A 20,600-nucleotide genomic window follows, 5' to 3' on the forward strand; every position below is an offset into this window, starting at 1 on the left:
CTCATGAGAAGGGTAAATAGTAAAGATTTGATTTGCTAAAAAAGAATTCTGATTGCCTAATGGAGAGGGTACGTGGAGAGATACTAAGACTCGAGGATACGCGAAATCCTCGCTCGAAAATTCATTCCGTTTTCGTTCTTCAACCGACTCACTACTTAGCTAGTAGTCAGCTCGGAGATCAAGTTTTCCCGCGACTCTAAATTGTGCAGAGACCGAGTTCAAATAAAAGTGAAAGACTTAGTGATACGTAAGTGGTAAGTGCCAACAAGCCGTGTTTAAATCAGCAACACAATAAACCGGGTTCCCGAGCCATCATTGCCAAGCCCATTCTGATCAGCCACGACAGCTGGAGCCGAACCACACTTAGTCACTACAAGTATCAACGCATTCTCAAGTAGTAAGTGGGTTGAACAATTTCAATTTTTATCCTTCCCTTTTTGTTATATTATTATATTTTACGTCTTGTATTCCGAAATAATTCTTGGATCGATCAGTATTTCATTTCAATACTTCGTACTTAGATCTTGATTTGCTTCCCTGTGCAACCTTCTCCTCCTTAATCCTCATACTTCTTCCCTTGAAATATTATCTCAAATCCTCTTTTTTCCACTTCCCGTTCGTCACCAAGAGTTACCTGTATTTTACAGAGCGACTCCCGACTTCCTGCCAGTCGTCGAGAGTTACCTGTATCTTACAGAGCGACTCCTGACTTCCTGCCTGTCGTCGAAAGTTACCTGTATTTCACAGAGCGATTCCCGATTTCCCGTCCGTCGCCACGAGTTACCTATATTTCGCAGAGCTACTCGTGATTTCCAACCTGCAATTAAGAGTCACCTGTATTCTACAGAGCGACTCCCAATTACATTTGTCATCCTTTCTACTCCCAGTTCTTCCGAAAATTTTCATATAGAAATATAAAATATAAACTTTCTTTATTATCCGGATCTGAAATCTAGAGTTATTCAGTTAATTAAAGAAAACTTCCAAGAATTGTTTCGTGAATTAAGAATTTATTCACAATCGATTTCATTATTATCATTATTCATCACGGCCCCTTTTCTTAGTGGAAAGATTAAATCAATCTTCGCGCGCAACCATCAAAAGGTCGCGAAACCATCGGAATAGACAGCTGAGAAAAAAATTGGTTTGGGCGGCCGCGGACTCTAATTACACTATAGATTATAAGAAATTTAACCTAGATAAGCATTCCTTCGATCTAAGAACTTATCGTTTAATTAGAATATATAATAAGCAAACACGGACACACAAAATACACAACCTACCACCTTGTCCTCCTACTTCTTCTCCTCATTATTCTCCCCCCTCTTATTCACCCGTCTCTTCCCCCGAGCGTCCCCCGTCACCTGCCTTCCCTGAATCCCCTCAACAGTCGGGCAATCTTACTCCTCCTCTTCCCTCTGAACATTCACCTACCTTCCCTGAATCTCCTCAACAGCTGGAAAATCCTGGTCCCCCTTCTCCCTCCGGATATTCGCCTGCTTTCCCTTAATTCCAGCAACCGCCGAGAAATCCTATTCCCCCTCCCCCCTTCGACTACCCACCATCTCTCGACCATCAGGACCTCAAAGAGGAACCAAAGATCCCGAACAGGGATCTTTCGATACCGAAGAAGAGTCTGAGTTCCACGAAGAACAGGCTAGACAAAACTGGTACAGATAGCTTCTAAATCAGTTTCCTCCTTACCCAGTATCTCTTACAGACGAGAATTATCGCGTCGGTCCGGATATAGTAGACCTTGACCTATTCCATTATATTTTTCGCACTAGTCCACCTGGCTCGATCATTCCATTTTTTGTCCCTGGTTCCCGCTTTCCTTTAGCCGTCCCCATCGAGGTCTTCTGGATGAAATTCCCTTCCCCCTCTACAGTAGAACTCCAAGACCTCCAATAGTCCTCCTACCTTTTTCTCCCTACTTTTCAATTTTCCTTTTTCTAATAATTTATATCAGTATTTAAAATGATTATTGTAAACTTCCAACCGGAATCCAGATTTTAGTTTCCCCATTTAATTCCGGTTGATGTCCTCCGCATTAATGTATCACCCGCAAGAACATAATTTTCCTTTACCTTCACATACACACACGAACATAACTACACATTAGATTTTAAGAAAATTTATTTTATAATAACAGTTTTATAAATTGAGCCTAATAATTCATTATTAAATTTTATCTTTTAAAATCATTCATTTTATTTATGAATAAATGTAATGTTAAATTTTAAAATCGAGTAATTTATTAACCCGACCTCCTTCTTGTTATCCGAAATTGCACAGGGTCCCGTCCCGGGTAAAAAGGATTCAGTTCCTTTACCAAAAAGGGACCGCCGAGCGAACGGCCTTTCGATAGAGTAAGAGCGACCCTTCCGGTCATTGACCTGTCTAAGGCCCGTATTGTTCGTTCGACTCGGAAACACTTGTCTCGCAAAAGATAGAGAGTGTGTTTCGAGGTAAGTATAAGTTGCGTTCCATCCCGACTCAATTCTCCACGAGTCCGGACGTAACATATATACAGATTAAATTTGAATTTTAAAACTTGACATACGTGACAAAACTTGACAAACAAAAGCATATAATAAAAGACAACACAATATTTGCAGTTGCAATCAAATTTCAAATTAAAAATAATAATCAGAAAGATGGCTCACTAAAACCCGCATGAAATCTGTACAAATAAGTGGACAAAGTTCAAACGCCATCGCCACACATATATAGTCGGTGATTTACAGTATAATTTTTTATTTACGAGTTTTAATGAGCCTTCTTTCTGATTATTATTTTTAATTTGAAATTTAATTGCAACTGCAAATGTTGTGTATGTCAAATTTTAAAATTCCAGTTTAATCTGTATATATTTATATCCATGCTGGAGATGGACCCAAAAATGGTCTGAAACGTACATATTTAATGCACATTAGTTAATAAAATTTAACAATAATAAATTCGCGCACCGATACCCGTGCCTTGGCTCTTATCTGCCAGTTTCCCCACTTAACATAATTTGTGATATGTCTTTATGTTCCATTGATAATGAAGATTTAAATGAATATTTTACATATTATATATTAAACTTTAATATAGGATTTATATGTTAAAATAATTTGATTTATTTATGTTTTAAAGTTCTATTTATATTCTGTCGACAATCCATCCGCGTTTATAAGTGCAACTGATGTCGTAAGAATTCGCGTCTTTAGCCTCAAGATTTTCGCCGATCTCGTATTCATTGCCGTTGACGTAACACTTGTCCAGAGATCTCGCTTTCAGGTGGTCACAGTTGTAGCTTGTCGCGTAACAGTCGCCTTGTTCTTCGTACATAGATTTACCAACCGAGAGAGCCTCGTAATACGTCGATAGACGTGAGCATTTCATTATATCACCATCCTCTTCACGAGAAAGAAAAAATTTTAGAATCGTGAATTGCAACGATTTTAAGTCCGCCGACATAATAAAAGATTAATTTTAAATTATTTTTAAAACAGCTTAAAAATTCCAAGTTATTTTTTTTCACAAGAAAACGAAATATTATTTTTTTTTTACAACTTGTTTTGTAAACAGTCATGATAACGACAATGAAAGCCACGTAAGCACGTACCTCAATAAGAGAAAAATACGACGCAACATGATTGAGCATCGCACAAAAGTTTTATCGACTTTAGTGTCCGCGCTGCATTATTTATACTTCTATTCGATCGCGGCTGCCAGTTCGAAGAGAGATAGGAAATAATTCTGAAAGAAATGATCAACGCCCCAATGGAAAAAAAAGAGTGATATGTACGTGGGAGATAAAAAAGAAATATGCACGAAAACTAAAAAAAAAACATGAAGAAAGAGAATGAGAAAAAGGAGTCGATATAAAACAAAATTTTATTATTATTGAAAATTTTTAGAAATATTTAACAAAGATCTTAAGTCGCATAAGACAAAGATGATCAAGATATTTTAGAACTTATATGTCGATTAGAAATTTGGATAATGTTTTGTGACATCGCATTCGCTATCCGGCAAAAATTGACAAGTTGGTACAGGCGGCACTTCGCAAATGCATTTGACACAAACGGAACTATAATCCGTATCTCTATTCAATTCGTCGCCAATATGCATCTTCAGGTTACCGAACAGACACACGTTCTCGTCTAGAAGAAAGAAATCTCGATATATTATTATATTTTTTAAAATGAATAGATATTCAATTTTTAAAAAATTTAATTTTATTTAAAAAATTTTAATTTAAAATTGAATATCTATTTAATTTTATTAGCATATTAATTAAAGCAATCTAACAAAATTTTTCTGTATTTACTAAATTGAGAGCACGGCGATAAAGTTAGTTATATTTTAAAATTAGTTGTCTCATTTTGGATAGGATCATAATATAAACACGCTACGGAAATTGATTTAGCGCGTTGTTCGTTACCCGCATGCAATGTTTGTCGCAATTACCTCCTATTTGCCTTGATTCATAGCATAGATGTAATCAGTATCGCTTGAATGTTCAATCGCGTATCAATACTTCATATTTATCTCACACTATATTCGTAATTGCCGAATCGATTTGTCACAAAATAAAAATATCGCAATTAAATAAAGTGAAAGAGAGAAAAGATGAAACCAGATTTTTAGCGCAAAACAAAAAGATTGCCTCTCCAGTTATGTTACATACACGAATGTGAAATTTATATAAAATATTTCAATGTATAAAAAATCATTTACTTGAAAATTGCATATGCTTAATAAATGATTAAATATTCTCAAAAAACAAAGTAACGTACCATCCAAATTTTCGTCAGATTTCAAATCATCATGATTATGAATTACAGTGTCATTAGCGTTCTCTAAAAAATACCACAAAATAATTAAGTTATAATACAAAATAGTTAAGTTAAATACGTTCTCGAAAACTTACGGCATCTTGTGCCTAAATGACAATCGATCTGAGGCAATTGACTGTTATAAAATACTGGAGCGCAGTTTCGACGAATGTCGCTTGCATCACGGAATTCAGGACTGCAATATGGACGTTTGGGTTTGACACAGAAAGGTTCAACATTTTTACCTAAAAATATTAAATTTCCGATTAAAATTGATATAAATATCTTTTTAGAGAATTTTGATTGAGAATTATCTGTGAATTATAAGTATGTAGTAAGTTGTTAAATAAATTTATTAAAAAGTAATTAAAATATTATGTATTTTTTTTTTACCTTTGTATCCCGGTAGACAGATACAATTTAACTCTGATTCATTCTTCACTTCGAAATACTCGCCATCTTTATATATCTTTCCATCTACAACGCAAGTAGCTCTATCTTCCAGTTTCTCAGCTGAAATATATCAAGAATTTTATTTATATATTCATATTATGCGAGTGTACGTACTATATTTAAGTACCACTTACTTTAATATATTACTAAAAAATATAATGTGTGACTTCTTGAATAACTATTTGCATCAAGTTTTAAACTTTCTAACATGCTATTTTGAGGCAGATAATTTCTATATATAATGATCCATTCATAAATTTCGTATATATATAAATACATATAAATTCATATAAATTTATGACATTCGATGAAGATAATGTACTTACGACAAATTTCCTCTCCGTCATCGCAACATTTTGTCAGGTTTCCCCGCTTATAGCAACCAGGTTGTGTTGGCCCGTAGGCACAGTCAACGCCAGCACATACAAACGCAGCACTACTCAAAAAGATTGTACGATTTGAATAAATAGAATCTTAAAATTTCATTTTCATATCGCCTATCTGGTTATAATTGATACGACCAAGATTTGATATCTTTGTGTTTAAATAAATTTTGTCGAAATGGTTTCCATAAATTTTATTAAGGATTTATGTGTCATATGTCGAAACATTGACAAAAGCATAAAAATTTCGTAAATTGTCCTACTATTTCTTCTGAATATCTGTGCAAAACCTGAGCACAATTCTCTTAACAATTTGCAAATTATTTAAATTTAAAGTTAATATTGATTCTTATGGAAAATCGCGTATTGTAACTTATTGACAAATTTGACAAGGGAAAAACATTGCCAGCAAAATAAAAATTTTCACATATAATAAGGAAACTCTAATAAATATTTGTGCAAAACTTGATTTAAATCCACTTACTCGTTTAAATGTTATTTACTATAAATTGTAGACAAATATTATCTGTCTCTCTTTCTGCAAATTACTCGTTTTTTTTTTGTTTCTTGCAGTTGATTTCAGGATCAAATTCATCATCAAAAATTTTTATAAATTAGAAAAAATATTAATTACAACTATTTTCTTTTACGAAGACGTCAAAAACCATATTATTTTGTGATACTTTAATTTTTTTTTATAATCCGAATTTATTTATTTGATTTTTTAAACAGTATAAATGTAAGAAAGATGTTCTTTTTTTTTAATTTTGACAGTTTTTTGCTACTATTGTACAGCCAAAACATCCTTAAAGGCACAACGATCGTTTATAGATGAAAAATCTATGAAGTAAATAAAATATAAAATCTGGAGTAAATAAAGTTTCCGATGAGTGACACGTGTGAAATTATTTGATAAGCAAAAATCCGTTAATAAGTGCCTATATAAAAAACGAGCGCGCAAAATTCAATTTTATTAATATGAAGAAATCCCGTGCAAGATGCGAATCAGGCTCATATATTGACACATCTGACACGTGTTGCTACGATAGAATAATTCTGCACTCTTGAGACGAGAGAATGTGATTTGAATAATGTAACATAAATATTTCATAATATCGAAAGAAAATACACTGAATGACTGATGTTCGTATTAAATACTCATGATTGCCACGCTGAATTTGCAGAAGACTTTTCAATTAAAATGTGAAATGATAGCGCATTTTTATGCCATGATTATTTAAAACTGTACATTGCATTATACAAAAAATGTTTGTTGCATACAAACACATGTGCATTAAAATAATTTATAATAATAATTATTAATAAATAATATGTGTACGTTAAAATAATTTATTTATATGTTAAAATCGTACTTACACTCCATCATCATTCCACCCACGTCTACAAGTGCAATCGATGTCGCATGGATTCGCGTCTTGAGGCTTAAGATCATCACCGATTTCGTACTCTTTACCATTAACATAACACTTGTTCGTAGATTTCTCTTTCAGATGATCACAATTATATTTTCTCGCGCAACAGTCACCTTCATTTTCGTACACAGGTTTGCAGTGGAGAGACTCGTAATATCTCAACGGTCCCGGGCATATTGTTTTATTGCATTCCGCTTTACAAAAAAAAGAAAGAATTGTAAAAATTTGATAAAAAAATAACACTGTAGATAGATGATCTAAACAATTGAATTTAGCTTCATCAATCTCGTTTAGATTATAGCAAGTTTAAATCCACCGATGCAATGAGAGATTAATTTGAGATAAGATAATTATTCCAAAAATAGTTAAAAAATGAAATAAAAAATGACAGGATGGTGAAGTATCTTTTTTTCTTTGACTCACCCTGGTCAGCCGTGACGATGGCGACGAATGCCACGTAGACGTATATTTGAATAAGAAAAACATAGCGCGACATGATCGGGCACGGCGCAAGAACTTTATTGCTCTTTGCCATCCGTGTTGCAGTATTTATTACTTATGTTCGTTCGCGGCTGCTATTCGGAGAGGGATCGAAATGCGTGGCAATGATCAACGCGCGAATGGGAGAAGGAGATTGCGGGAAAGCGTGGAAAATAAATACGCACACGTACGAGAGTGAGAAGAAATCTGAACGAAAGAATTGATAAGGAAAGAATAAGAGAAAATCTGTTTGTGTTAGAAACATGTAGAAATTGATATACGGAGAAAGGGAAAACATTTGCTCATCAAAAGAATAATGGGACTATTATTAGTAAACAACAATGGAAATTTTTATAAAGATGCCGAGATAAATAATTTTTATACGAAATATTATTAAGAAAAAAAAATATATGCTTAAATTAATATGTGTGCCAATACATTATTTCTAAATTTGTTGATGATTATAGAAAGTGGGTTTCAAAGCTAACAGTTTAATCAAAATTTAGATTTAAACGTAAGATTATACGAAATAATAATTAATAATCGTCCTATAAAATGTACAATCAAATTAGCTCTAATTTATTAATATATTTTTATCTAATATATTCTCATAAGCAACTATTCGGAACATTTATCTAATTCCTTTCGAATTATTGCACGTTAAAAATCACTATTCATATTAGTTTTTTTTTTTTTTTTTTTTTTTTTTTTTTTCTTTATATGAGGCACATAATACATTATCCAAAGAGCAATGCACCTGTCAATTCATTGCAAATTTGCACAAGCTGTTTAAATATAATTTTCCAAGAATAAATATTCGTGTTTTTAATATTGCACGCTCTATATTTAGATAAATGTGGCTATTTTTGTAGAAAAAAGTCTATTTTAGTAAAAAAAAAAATAAAAAACCATCTTGATTATAGGTGATAGAAAACGGCCTTACTTTAAAGACAATCGCAGTATCAGACAAATTCCGCGTAATCAATTTTCAGATAATGATATTAATCAGGCATATGATCCGAGAAAATGAATAATTTATCCTTCGTTGTAGAGTCGAGCAAAGTTTGTATATCTCCGGTTACATAAGTTGCATAATTTAGAAGATTGAAATTAACGCTCTCCTTCGGGGAATATATTAGATGGAGAATTGTGGAATTATCTATATCAAATTATAGAATTGTGGAATTATCTATATCAAATATCACAACATATCCGGAACATGTATTATTATTTTGCAAACAGATACCGACTGCAAAACAAGTATTAATTCCGCGAACGTGATCTTCCTGCGTCAAAATAATAATTAATCGCACGAAAAATCGTGTCAAATCGAGTAAACGTGCTAAATAAATTTAAGAATTAAATAATGTTGCAATAAGATGTTATTGTCAATATACAGGGTGTTCAAGGTCAGGTCAATGAAACTTCAGAGTTTTATAGGAAATTAAATTCGAAACAAAAAAGTTCCTATAAACATAGGTCCGGAAACGCTTCGTTAAAAAGTTATAGCTAATGAACTCTCTGTAAGTAATTAGTTATGATTAAAATTTAATAAGAACATTTTTATGTTTGCATTTGCAATGTTTGCACTACGAATGTAGTGTTTACACAAAGACCATCGAAAAGTGATTTTTTCAAGTTTCTGCTTTTTTCATTGTTTTGAGCTTATTTTCTCTTGAACGCCTTACCAGAATTAAATAAATTTAGTGTAATTTAGTTTGTTATTTAATTACTCATCAGATTTATTTCGTTACTTTTTTCAAATGAATAAAAGGTTTTAAAGTTATTTTTAAAAAACATAAAAAAAATGTGATTTTTCGAAGTTTATTAGCTATGACTTTTTAACGAAACGTTTCCGGACTTATGTTTATCGAAACCTTTTTGTTCCAAATTTAATTTCCTATAAGACCTTGAAGTTTCATTGACCTGATCTGGAACATACTGTATGTATATTATGTGTGTTACATGTATTTCAAATATTGTCCAGTAAAATTTTTCAAACTGCAACCACAAATGAACAGATGATGCTTTCTCGAAGATCCGAGACAAATTCTTCATTCGAACACTCAAGACGCCATTAAACGCGTTACCGCGCAAATCATCAAGCCACAGAACTAGCTCATAATTACAAATTTACTACACGTTACTACCGCCAGTACGTTACACATTCCCGGGTCGAATGTTCACCATTACACTCGGTTATAGCGGTTCGGCCGATGTAAGCCGAATAAGTTCACCCGCTCGGGAAACTGATTTATCACGTTCGAGGGATTGGATCGTTAGTCTTATCCCCGTAAAACTAATGACTCAATCTCGGTCATTCCCCGCCGACTGCCAGATTTATCGACCTGCGAATCGCGTTACGATCGAGCTGAATATTTTCGTGGCGAAGCCAATGCAAATTCGCGTTGAAAACGCGAGAGATTTCTCGAATCAGCGAGAATCTTATCGCGAACGCGCAGCACTCTCGCTCGTTGATTCGAAAGAAAATGGTCCGCATAAATATCGGATTAATAACGACGTCGTACTTTTCTACATATAAGGACGATCGACGAAAATCTCGGGTTTCATCCAGACTTATTATTTTAAAAGCTATTAAAACAATAATAAAATATTGTCGGTTAATAAAACATGTGAACATTTAGATTATTTTGTTCTTTATCAAAAAGTTGTATGTATTAATTTCTTTTCTTAAATTTACTAGAATTAAAAGTCTTTAATTATAACTATTAATAAACGATGGTAGAATTAATATAGAATTATATATTTATTCAATTAATCCTTAGTGCAAACTAAAAATTTTCTCTAAACATAACATTTATGCATCTGCTTATCATCTGTACAATTTAAAAAAAAAAATAATGATCTTATTACCCTGAGATATGGAGGCCCTTGAACTAAGGTCAATTGCGTCATTAGCGCTGCCTCTATTGCGGGTATGTCGAGATAAGATTTTTTTTACTATTTCAATGTAAACATTAAAACACATAAATAAACTTTGAACGAAGTTTATCATTGCCTGATGAGTTTGTGTTATTTGCATATATTACTTGTGCGATTGAAAAAATAAAGGAAAGCGCGATCTATAATATTTCTTCGTTACTTTATTTAATATTCTTTACAAACGTGAAACAGCCGTAATTCAATTTCTATTAACGCGAGACAACTCTTGAGTTTGCATTTCTTTAATAATTATACATCTTGTTTTCGAAATAAGCAGAAATAATTAATCACTGATCAAAGAACGACATGTTTTTCGTAATTAATAACACGATATCTCAGGAGACAGATAAATGTTGTTACAGATATATTAATTAAAACCTGCGAAAGATGTTTGAAAAATTATATTCACAGTTCAAACATTTCATTCAAATTATTTCATAATTAACAAAGAAAGATTCATAATATAAATAACTAGAAAACAAAATGGATAATATAAGAAATTTATACAATCAATCTAAATTGTTAGGTGAATAATGTTAATGTCTTTCTTGAATAAATTAAATATCAAAAATATAAGAGACAAGTCTGTAAAAATAATTTATAAAGGATAACAAATCAAATATAAACATGATAGAGGGATTTCCAGATAGTCGATGTGACGAGAGGAGAAGTTGAGAGTAATATTAGATTCAACATTGATATATAGGAGGCAAAATAGATACACTGGCAAAAGCGTGCTTCTCTGTTAAAAATAAGGTAAAGCGAAAACGGCTAAAGTATGCACGAGGTGATGAAACTTGAAAACGGCTGTCGGCAGCTTAAAGTTCTCGATGCACAGAGTTTCGCAAACGGTGTACGATCTCATTTCCGAGTGAGCGCTTTTGAATCATCGTCAAGTATTGCAGTTTCTCTCCGTTGCAAACGATTTATTGCGCGTATGCAAAAAAAAAACTATAAAGAACACGAGTCCGAGTTGGAATTACCAGCCTAACTTCTCGCTTTAAATATTCGTGAATATACGTTAAAAAAGTATGTTAAATGCTACATTAAAAAATTTATCTTTATTGAATATTTATATTGACATAAAAACGTACCGTAATTATAAACACGTCGAGTGCTACTGCATATTTTACCGTAATTAGAGCTCATCACGGATAAAAATTATTACATGATAAATAAGGAAAGAAACTGTTGCACATAGGTATCTGTAATAACAGTATAAAAGCCCACAGGTTTTCATATTCATTAATATTGCGTGCACTTGCACTTAAATATCTTAAAAATAAATAAACAAGAAATTTCCGTAAAATTGTAATAAATCCATGACGTCTTTCTTGACAAAAATTATGCGGAAATTTAAGGATGTGTCATATGTCAAAACATTGACAAAAGCATGAAAATTTCGTAGACTATTCTATTATTTCTTCTAAGTATCTGTGCAAAACCTGAGCACAATTCTCTTAACGGTTTGGAAATTATTTAAGTTTAAAGTTAGTATTGATTCTTATGGAAAATCGCGTATTGTAGTATTTATTGATAAATTTGACAAGGAAAAAACATCGCCAACGAAATAAAAATTTTCACTTATATTAAGAAAACTCTAATAAATATTTATGCAAAACTTGATTTAAATCCACTTACTCGTTTAAAAGTTATTTACTAAATATTGTAGAAAAATATTATCTCTCTCTTTCTCTCTCTTTCTGAAAATTACTCGTTTTTTTTTTTCTTGCAGTTGATTTCAGGTGGTATTCACGATAAAAAATTCTTGTCATAAATCAGGAAAAATATTAATTACAACTATTTTTTTTTTTACAAAGATGTCAAAAATTATATTATTTTGTGATATTTTAATTCTTTTTATAATCCGGATTTATTTATCTGATTTTTTAAACAGTATAAATGTAAGAAATGGTCAATATGTTTGCTTTTTTTTTAATTTTGACAGTTTTTTGCTGCTATTGTACAGCCAAAACATCCTTAAATACTTTAAAAATAAATAAACAAAGAAAGAAATTACCGTAGAATTATAATAAATCCATGACGTCTTTCTTGACAAAAATTATGCGAGAATTTAAAGCCCTCGTTACCACACGCTCTTCAAAATATCATGTTGTAATATTTTATAATATTGTACAACGGTTATAAACGGTTGAGAGAGAGAGGCTGAGAAATGCGACGGCCAAAACGGCGACAACTAACATAAATTCGGTCAACTTAACGCTGCAACACTTTACGTTAACTCTCTTAGTACCTTCTCTCCCTTTTCCTAGTCGTTCTTCCCTCCAGCACCTCGACGAGACTGCACTGCTTCCTAGGAACTTGCAAAATTCCACGGTAAGCGCTGCACAAATTCTCGGGGGCGATATCGCGCCGTAAGAAAGTTCAAGTCGACGTTATCATTACTCGCATACCGGCACAATCGCGGACGTGAGAAAGTTGGCAGTAAGGAACGACGGAGGAACAATCCTTCAGCCGCCATTCGCTTCGAGCTTCGTCCTTACTCCGACGAACCCTTATTAACGAGCACGCTCGTTTTATTTCACATTCTGCTCTTATGTAGAATAATTATTGTTCGTATGTAATAGAATCAAAAGTTTACAATTCAAATAATAATTGCACATCGCTTCCATAAGCAAAATAGAATAAATGATGAATAATATTGTATATAAATGTTGTATAATTACAAAAAAAATACGATTAATTGATATAATGGATACAGAATTGTATGTCTGTGAATTGGAGTTTTGATATCTCAAATAACGCGAATTAATAAAGTTTTCAATCATGCATGCAGCTTTTAAAATCGCCCAAAACGAATTTACTTGTGTCAATTATATTAATTATTAATTATATTTTTATTTAATTATATCAATCAAACTTGGTAACATTAAAAATATTATAATATGAGTTTAACTCGCACAAGCGGGAATTTGCGAGCTTTTGTGCGGTGTAAGAATATGCAGATTTCCCGAGTTACTCTGTGTTTGCATCTGACAACTAAATGGAAAATCGCATGTATGTTGAAGACACTCTCTAAAAGTTAGCGTGGAACCGACGTAACTACAAGCTTAAGCCTTTGTCTGGACCAGCAGCCGTCAGGTTAGAGCGAGAAGAAAAACGCGGCTTATCCGTGAAAGCAAACGCAAAAACTAAAAGCCTTGCAAAGCCATGAGGGCACGAAGTAGAACAAATTTGTCTTCGGCGAGACGATTTCTTTTTTTCTCTGTACTGGATGCGCGCATACGTTGGTGTAACGTTGATTCCACGATACGTAGTGCGATTACGTTTAAAAAAATAAGGATATATTTTACAGCCCCTAAGAATCAGCGAGAAAATCTGATTGTACACGCAAGGTTTTGCCTGTACAATAGTAGCAAAAAACTGTCAAAATTAAAAAAAAAACATATTTCTTACGTTTATACTATTTGAAAAATCAAATAAATAAATCCAGATCATAAAAAGAATTAAAGTATCACGAAATAATATGGTTTTTAACGTTTTCGTAAAAGAAAATAGCTGTAATTAATATTTTTCCTAATTTATGACAAAAACTTTTGATCGTGAATATCCCCTGAAATCAAGAAACAAAAAAAAAACAAGCAATTTGCAGAAAGAGAGAAAAAGATAGATAATATTTTTCTACAATTTTTAATAAATAACTTTTAAACATGTAGTAGGATCTAAATCAAGTTTTGCACAAATATTTATTAGAATTTTCTTAATATAAGTAAAAATTTTTATTTCGTTGGCGATGTTTTTTCCTTGTCAAATTTGTCAATAAGTGTTACAATATGCAATTTGTCATAAGAATCGATAGTAACTTTAAATTTAAGTAATTTGCAAACCGTTAAAAAAATTGTGCTCAGGTTTTTCAGATACTCAGAAGAAATAATAAAACAGTCTATGAAATTTTCATGTTTTAAAAGAAAATAGCTGTAATTAATATTTTTCCTAATTTATGACAAAAACTTTTGATCGTGATTATCCCCTGAAATCAAGAAACAAAAAAAAACAAGCAATTTGCAGAAAGAGAGAAAAAGATAGATAATATTTTTCTACAATTTTTAATAAATAACTTTTAAACATGTAAGTGGATCTAAATCAAGTTTTGCACAAATATTTATTAGAATTTTCTTAATATAAGTAAAAATTTTTATTTCGTTGGCGATGTTTTTTCCTTGTCAAATTTGTCAATAAGTGTTACAATATGCAATTTGTCATAAGAATCGATAGTAACTTTAAATTTAAGTAATTTGCAAACCGTTAAAAAAATTGTGCTCAGGTTTTTCAGATACTCAGAAGAAATAATAAAACAGTCTATGAAATTTTCATGTTTTTGTCAATGTTTCAACATATGACACATCCTATGATACATCCTTCAACGATGACGTAAAAACAAAATATTTTGCCGTCTTGTATTTATTGCGTAACAAGTAAAACATAGCTGCATTTGATACAATCGGCTAATCTTCTTGGATTCTTATACTCTTAGAGGAGCAATTAGTTTGATTAAAATTATATCGCGCATATCAAAATTGCTTCAACAAACTCAAATCTGTTGGAGATAGCGGGATTCTCTTATCTGTCCATCTCTCTAATAAAGTACGAAGGATAGAAAGGTACAATATTATGATTGCGTTACAGAAAATCTTGCGATTCAGTTATTCCATTATCTGACTATTCTTATAGTGACTGGCTTATAGGAATCCAATTCCTTAGAGAACTCGTGGGAGGAGAAGCACATTCTGAAAATATGTTTTCAGTTCTGTCACTATTATATTAATCTAATATTTTATTATAAGCCGTCGTACTTTGCAAAAGTATTGTCGTTTATGTCGGTATTACTTTTTTAAAGCGGGTGTCTATTCAAATCTTGTAAAAAAATTCCCTGAAAATTCTTTGATCTTCCAGGTACTTTTGTTCAAAATTCCAAGCAAAGAAAATATTTTAAAGATTTTTTTTATGCAATTTCCTAAAATAAGTTTTTTTATTGTACGCATTTTCTGATGTTTTTCACTCATACGAAGAAAAAACACAAGGCCACTTAAGTTTCAAGTGCTAGATTTACAAATGTACTGAAAAAACTGAATAGCTTTTGTTAAGATAAAAATTTTTAACTTGTATAATATTTTCATTTTTTATTACTAAAAATTAAAATAAAAAAATTATACTGCATATTCACTATTTTGCTAAAACATTAAATATATAAACAGAGAGATAGATATATATTTATAATATATTTTAAACACATAATTCACAACTCGGCTTATCGGCGGATTGCTTACAGTATAAGAGCAAAATTATCAAAGAGAGAATTTTTTTTTTTAAATTCTCTGTGTCCCAATAAAAAATTCCATGAGAATTCCCTTATTTCTCCAGGTACAAAAAAATTCCTTGAGAATTCCAGGTTTTCCAGAGAGTAGACACCCTACTTAACCGATAACTCTCCTATGCTTCTTCGCGATATCACGTGTCCGTTAGAAATAATTTATTTGCCGCTTACAACCGCTTTTTCTCGTTTTATGAGCTCTCCATTCATCAAAGGAAATTGATTCACGTCAATAACGGGGGATTTCTATTTAGCCGGATTAGAGAATCAAGCCTTGAATATACCCATGGACTATGGACTGAGATAAACGTATACGAGGAGAGGAGAGGGGCATTTAATATCTAGCAAGAGGTATTTAGCGGTGCGTCAGTGCTGAAATGTGGAAGATGCCGCGGATCATCTCCCACTTCCATTATCAATATCTCGAGATATTCGTGGGGGTTGTGTGCGAGGGAGTCTGCGGTGACGGTAGAGGCTTTGGTGGATTTACGGGGCCGCGCTTCTAAGTTCATCCGTTAATGACCAAGCCTTAGGCGGCCTAGGGTTGTAACTTCAGTCGCGGATATATCCGAGCCCGCTACTCGAGCGTTGGCGTTTAACTAATGACACGTTGAGACGATATTGTCGCAACATTCGATGCCTCCGTCGCGATCTTACAGCCACTGATCTTAACAAGCTCGACGAAAGGTGAAACGGTGATAACAGACGCTGCCTGCTTTCGAAAAGCCGGCGGCAACTCGTCCCATAAACAGCCAGCGAGGACAAGAATTTAAAGTCGCTTTTGTTTTCATCAGGACTCTTTCGCTTCTTAATTATTTTAGTTCATGTTTTAAAAAATGATTCTGTAACTTTTGGTATATCATCATGAATCCGTAAAACACGATGACTCCAATCGCGAAGTGAGTTACGAAACAGCTCGTATATTATACTTTACGTACTTTCCGGAATCTCATAAGAATTCTCTAAATTACAATATCTGATTTTCCTCGAATTATGTAAACTCCTCTACGCTGCTCTTGTCAGAGACAAAGAGAAAAATCCGGAATCTAAAAATAAGTGCACTCCTCGCGTCTCGATAAGGAGTTAATTACGTTATTTGACTTAGCAATTAAAGAACAGATTTTTCCGCCAACTCCATAGCTATCGCCACCTCCCTTTCTTTTTTCGCGGACGAAGTTAGTTTCGCGCGGGCCAAGTTAATTACAAGTTACAAAATTAGAACTTTACCGCCTGTTCCCGGAGCCCAGGACGCAAATTAATCCAGCTGGACGAGAATACGAGAAAAAGAATATAAGCGGATTCCGTTAAAAATGTCGCCCTCTTAACATCATGGTCGTCGCATCGAGACGACGGAATTTAAAAATTAAAATTGCAAGCATTTCTCACACGACAAGAATTTTTTCCGCATGTCTTCTGTGTGTATTCACTCATATATGCAAAATATACTGTTTTATTCATAGCTGGAATAAGGCAAAAATTGAATATTCAAGGCATTAAGATTAATTGGCAGATCTTCCCAATTGAAATATCTCTGTAATATCTTTTTTTACACAATGAGTTCCCATTTCACTGTGTGTCAAGAGATTAAAAGAAGGATTACCATATATCCACATAAGAGTGCAGGATTCTGAAATTAAAACTAACCTTTTCAACGATGTAATGGAGAAAATAATAAAGTTAGTTCAGCTTTTGAAGTCAACTCTTTATTCACACTTACTTGTACTGAACTTCCTACACATTTATGACTTCCGTTAAAAGTTCCTGAATAATGGATGAATAATGCATTTCGTATTTTGCGAACGGTAATACATACCGCATTTGATTTTTCGAACCACAGCACTTTACTAAAGTAACAAGCGTGTCGAAGATGCTCGGGATGAAAGAGTGCGCTTCGCAAAAAAAGGATCAAAAAGTTACGGATGAAGAGACTCGGAAAGACAGACTCTTAAACACGGCTGGTATATTTGGACAATAAGGAGAAAGCAACACAATAAAAAGACATCTCCAATGGCCCATTACTAAAGTCGTGAAAAAACATTAAAGTTGAAGTTCGCCATTATGCAAAATCGCAATTGCCCTCTGGGCTTTCTACCGTGCGTTACTATTGTGTATCTTTACATGCGAGTCACACAGACATATACATCGGTAATTTCGCGTTTGCGTATCGTGAGTAATATGCGGCGAAAAGTACCCGAGGTAATTTAAATTAGGAAGATATTTCGCTGACTATAACACGGTTGTGCTATGTCGTTTATTTTTTGTAAATTATGCCGAGATCGTACCTCTCTGCGCTTCGAGAGCCATATATATCGCGGCGAAAATACACAGGGTGACCGAAATACATCGCAACCAATATCTAGGTAGAAATTTGCAATAATTTCTAACGATTTATTGCTTATCAATAATACAATTTAGAATACATGAACAAGTTTTTGAATTATATTATAAAAATAATATGTGATTTGCAGCACAATATTTTTATTGCTGAATAACATTTAACAATTAATGTTATAGGAACCATTGCATATGTGTGTGTCAATTTTAGACAAAAATATCCGCAGCGGATATTATAATTGATGATTACAATAAATCAATCAATTAAAAATTTTAGAATTTTTTAAATAAAATTGAACAAAAAAATAATTTTCGAAAAGTAATATTTTTTGTCGCCCACAATCATGTAAATATTATATTGATAAAGTTAATTACATATATATATTATTCTATTCAATTTTATACAGATCCAAATGCACATTATTCTCGCCACCCTGTATTGCAGCCGAGCTGCGAACGAGGGTGTTGTTTACGACCGGTGTGGACGCGTAATTGAGTGCGCTTAATAAATAAACATGCTCGCGCTCGAATACGCATCCACGGGATGCATATGGGGGTGAACTGTAAAAAATGAATTCATTTTTCAGAGAATGTTGGTTGACTCAGAAAATATACGTTGCGACATTCCATTCAAATTGCGAAAGTACGTGTGAAACATTAAAGAGCCATTTCAATTTTCGATGTTGCGATTAATGGATCCTTTTCTGATCAATGCAGGGAGAGAAAAATTAATATTTGTAACAGACACACACATACACATTAAAGAGATACTAGAGCACTATAAGCGCGCGCTACGCGTGCGCCATTTATTTTGTATGTATGTGTGTATAATTACTTACACACACACATATATTAACTTTAATTCTCCGTTTTTTCAAAATAAATTAAATAAAAATTATACACACACACGCACTTAATATTTGAACTGTCAAATATGTCGCTCAGTTATGACAGGCTTTTATTGATATAAAAATATAAAGTAATGCACGGTGCAGCGTCAAGATAACCAATCAGCATCGCGGAAAAGAGATAACAATACTTGCTAGTATCGATGTAACATGTCTTTTTAAGAGTAGATATCTCGATGAGAGTTGCTCACGGCATATTATTAAAATATTACAAAATGTGTGTGTGTGTGTTATATAAAATATTATAAAATGCGCCATCTAGTTTTTATAAATGATAATAGATAAAAATAATTAAAAAATCGCGATATCTCTTGCAATATTGGTTTGAGCATAAAAATGTTAAAAGTTTCTTTTATGTTTCATGGGGTGTTATACCCAGAACTCTAAATAAAAAAAAACGGGAAATGCGAAAGACTCTACCTTTCCCAATACTTGGATATATCTTTATACAATACATATGAAAAATTGTGATTTTTAAAACGCGGAGATATATTCTATATATTATAATTATTATGTTTTCCTATAGTTTTAACCGTGTTCTTTCGAATTCGAAGGAGTTTTAATCATTAACAAAGTTAATTAATTTTTTCACGTTCATATAATCGCCCGATGATAGGTATACTGCCAGGTTTTCGCAAAATATTATACGGAAAACGGTGATATCTCTTGCAATATTGGTTGGAGTGTAAAAATGTTAAGAGTTTCTTTTATATCTCGTGGGATGCTACCCAGAATTCTAAATAAAAAGTTGGAATTGCTAGAAAATTTACTTTTAAAATATTTAAAATTTATTTAAAATATATACTTATATAATTTAATATTTTGTATATATGTATATGTCATAATACATAAAATATTTCGGCAATGAATTGTGAATAGCATGGTATGCGGCCTTGGTGGTATAAACATTAGCGCGCTATTGTTTACATGTTACGGCCTTGTTATTATTCGCGCAGCAACACTTGAATAGGACTGTAATAGTGGAAGACGCTACGTCACAAATTCCTTTTCTACAATATTTATTATAGCGACGACACTCAAACAGAAAAGTAGTGATGCGAGATGCTCCGTCAAATTTCTTTTCCACACGCGATCGCGGCAACTATCGGGGAATAATTTGATATAATAAATATTAATTATCTTTTACATATCTTAAATAATACGTAATTATATCGCAACGATAAATCTCAAGATGCGTATTTTGCGCGTGATGTATACACATATAATCGCTGTTGTGCATCAGTGCCGGTGAGTAATGAATTTTATTTTATTTTGAATTAACGGATCTGTAGATATTGTAGATGCAAATGTAGATTGTAAATTGTAGATTGTAAATAGATCCGTTGCTTCAAAATGGATGGGCTAGAATAGATTAAATCAAATAACTTTTAATAGATTTTTTAAATATATATTAAAACATTACAAATCTAATTTAAAATATAACTTACAGCAAAAATTTGAAAAGAATGTAAAATATTTTTCAATTAATAAATTTTATTTATTTT

At 32.6% G+C, this 20,600-nt stretch overlaps 2 protein-coding genes across 4 annotated transcripts in view; both read right to left on the reverse strand.

Annotated features, from left to right (window-relative positions):
• The window catches only part of LOC115233379, a 249,668-nt gene that overhangs the window by 74,568 nt on the left and 154,500 nt on the right, over positions 1-20,600 (reverse strand). The window lies entirely within an intron of this gene.
• Positions 3,868-8,255, reverse strand: LOC115233382. The gene is made up of 7 exons (XM_029803762.1): positions 7,522-8,255; positions 7,043-7,292; positions 5,609-5,718; positions 5,223-5,342; positions 4,925-5,074; positions 4,791-4,853; positions 3,868-4,154 (listed from the first exon to the last, which is right to left on the reverse strand). The coding sequence occupies exons 1-7, from the start codon at positions 7,631-7,633 to the stop codon at positions 3,979-3,981; spliced, it is 981 nt and encodes a 326-aa protein (XP_029659622.1). The 5' UTR covers positions 7,634-8,255; the 3' UTR covers positions 3,868-3,978.

The sequence above is a fragment of the Formica exsecta genome, unplaced genomic scaffold, assembly GCF_003651465.1.
Source record: "Formica exsecta isolate Colony F162 unplaced genomic scaffold, ASM365146v1 scaffold174, whole genome shotgun sequence".
Lineage (NCBI taxonomy): Eukaryota > Metazoa > Arthropoda > Insecta > Hymenoptera > Formicidae > Formica > Formica exsecta.

Excerpts from the sequence above, each read along its gene's own strand:
- LOC115233382 (XM_029803762.1), bottom strand. The coding sequence starts at position 7,633 with ATGGCAAAGAGCAATAAAGTTCTTGCGCCGTGCCCGATCATGTCGCGC. Across the intron at positions 7,293-7,521 it reads CATCGTCACGGCTGACCAGG|CGGAATGCAATAAAACAATA; the intron begins GTGAGTCAAAGA and ends TTTTTTGTAAAG. Across the intron at positions 5,719-7,042 it reads GGGTGGAATGATGATGGAGT|TGCTGCGTTTGTATGTGCTG; the intron begins GTAAGTACGATT and ends CTTTTTGAGTAG.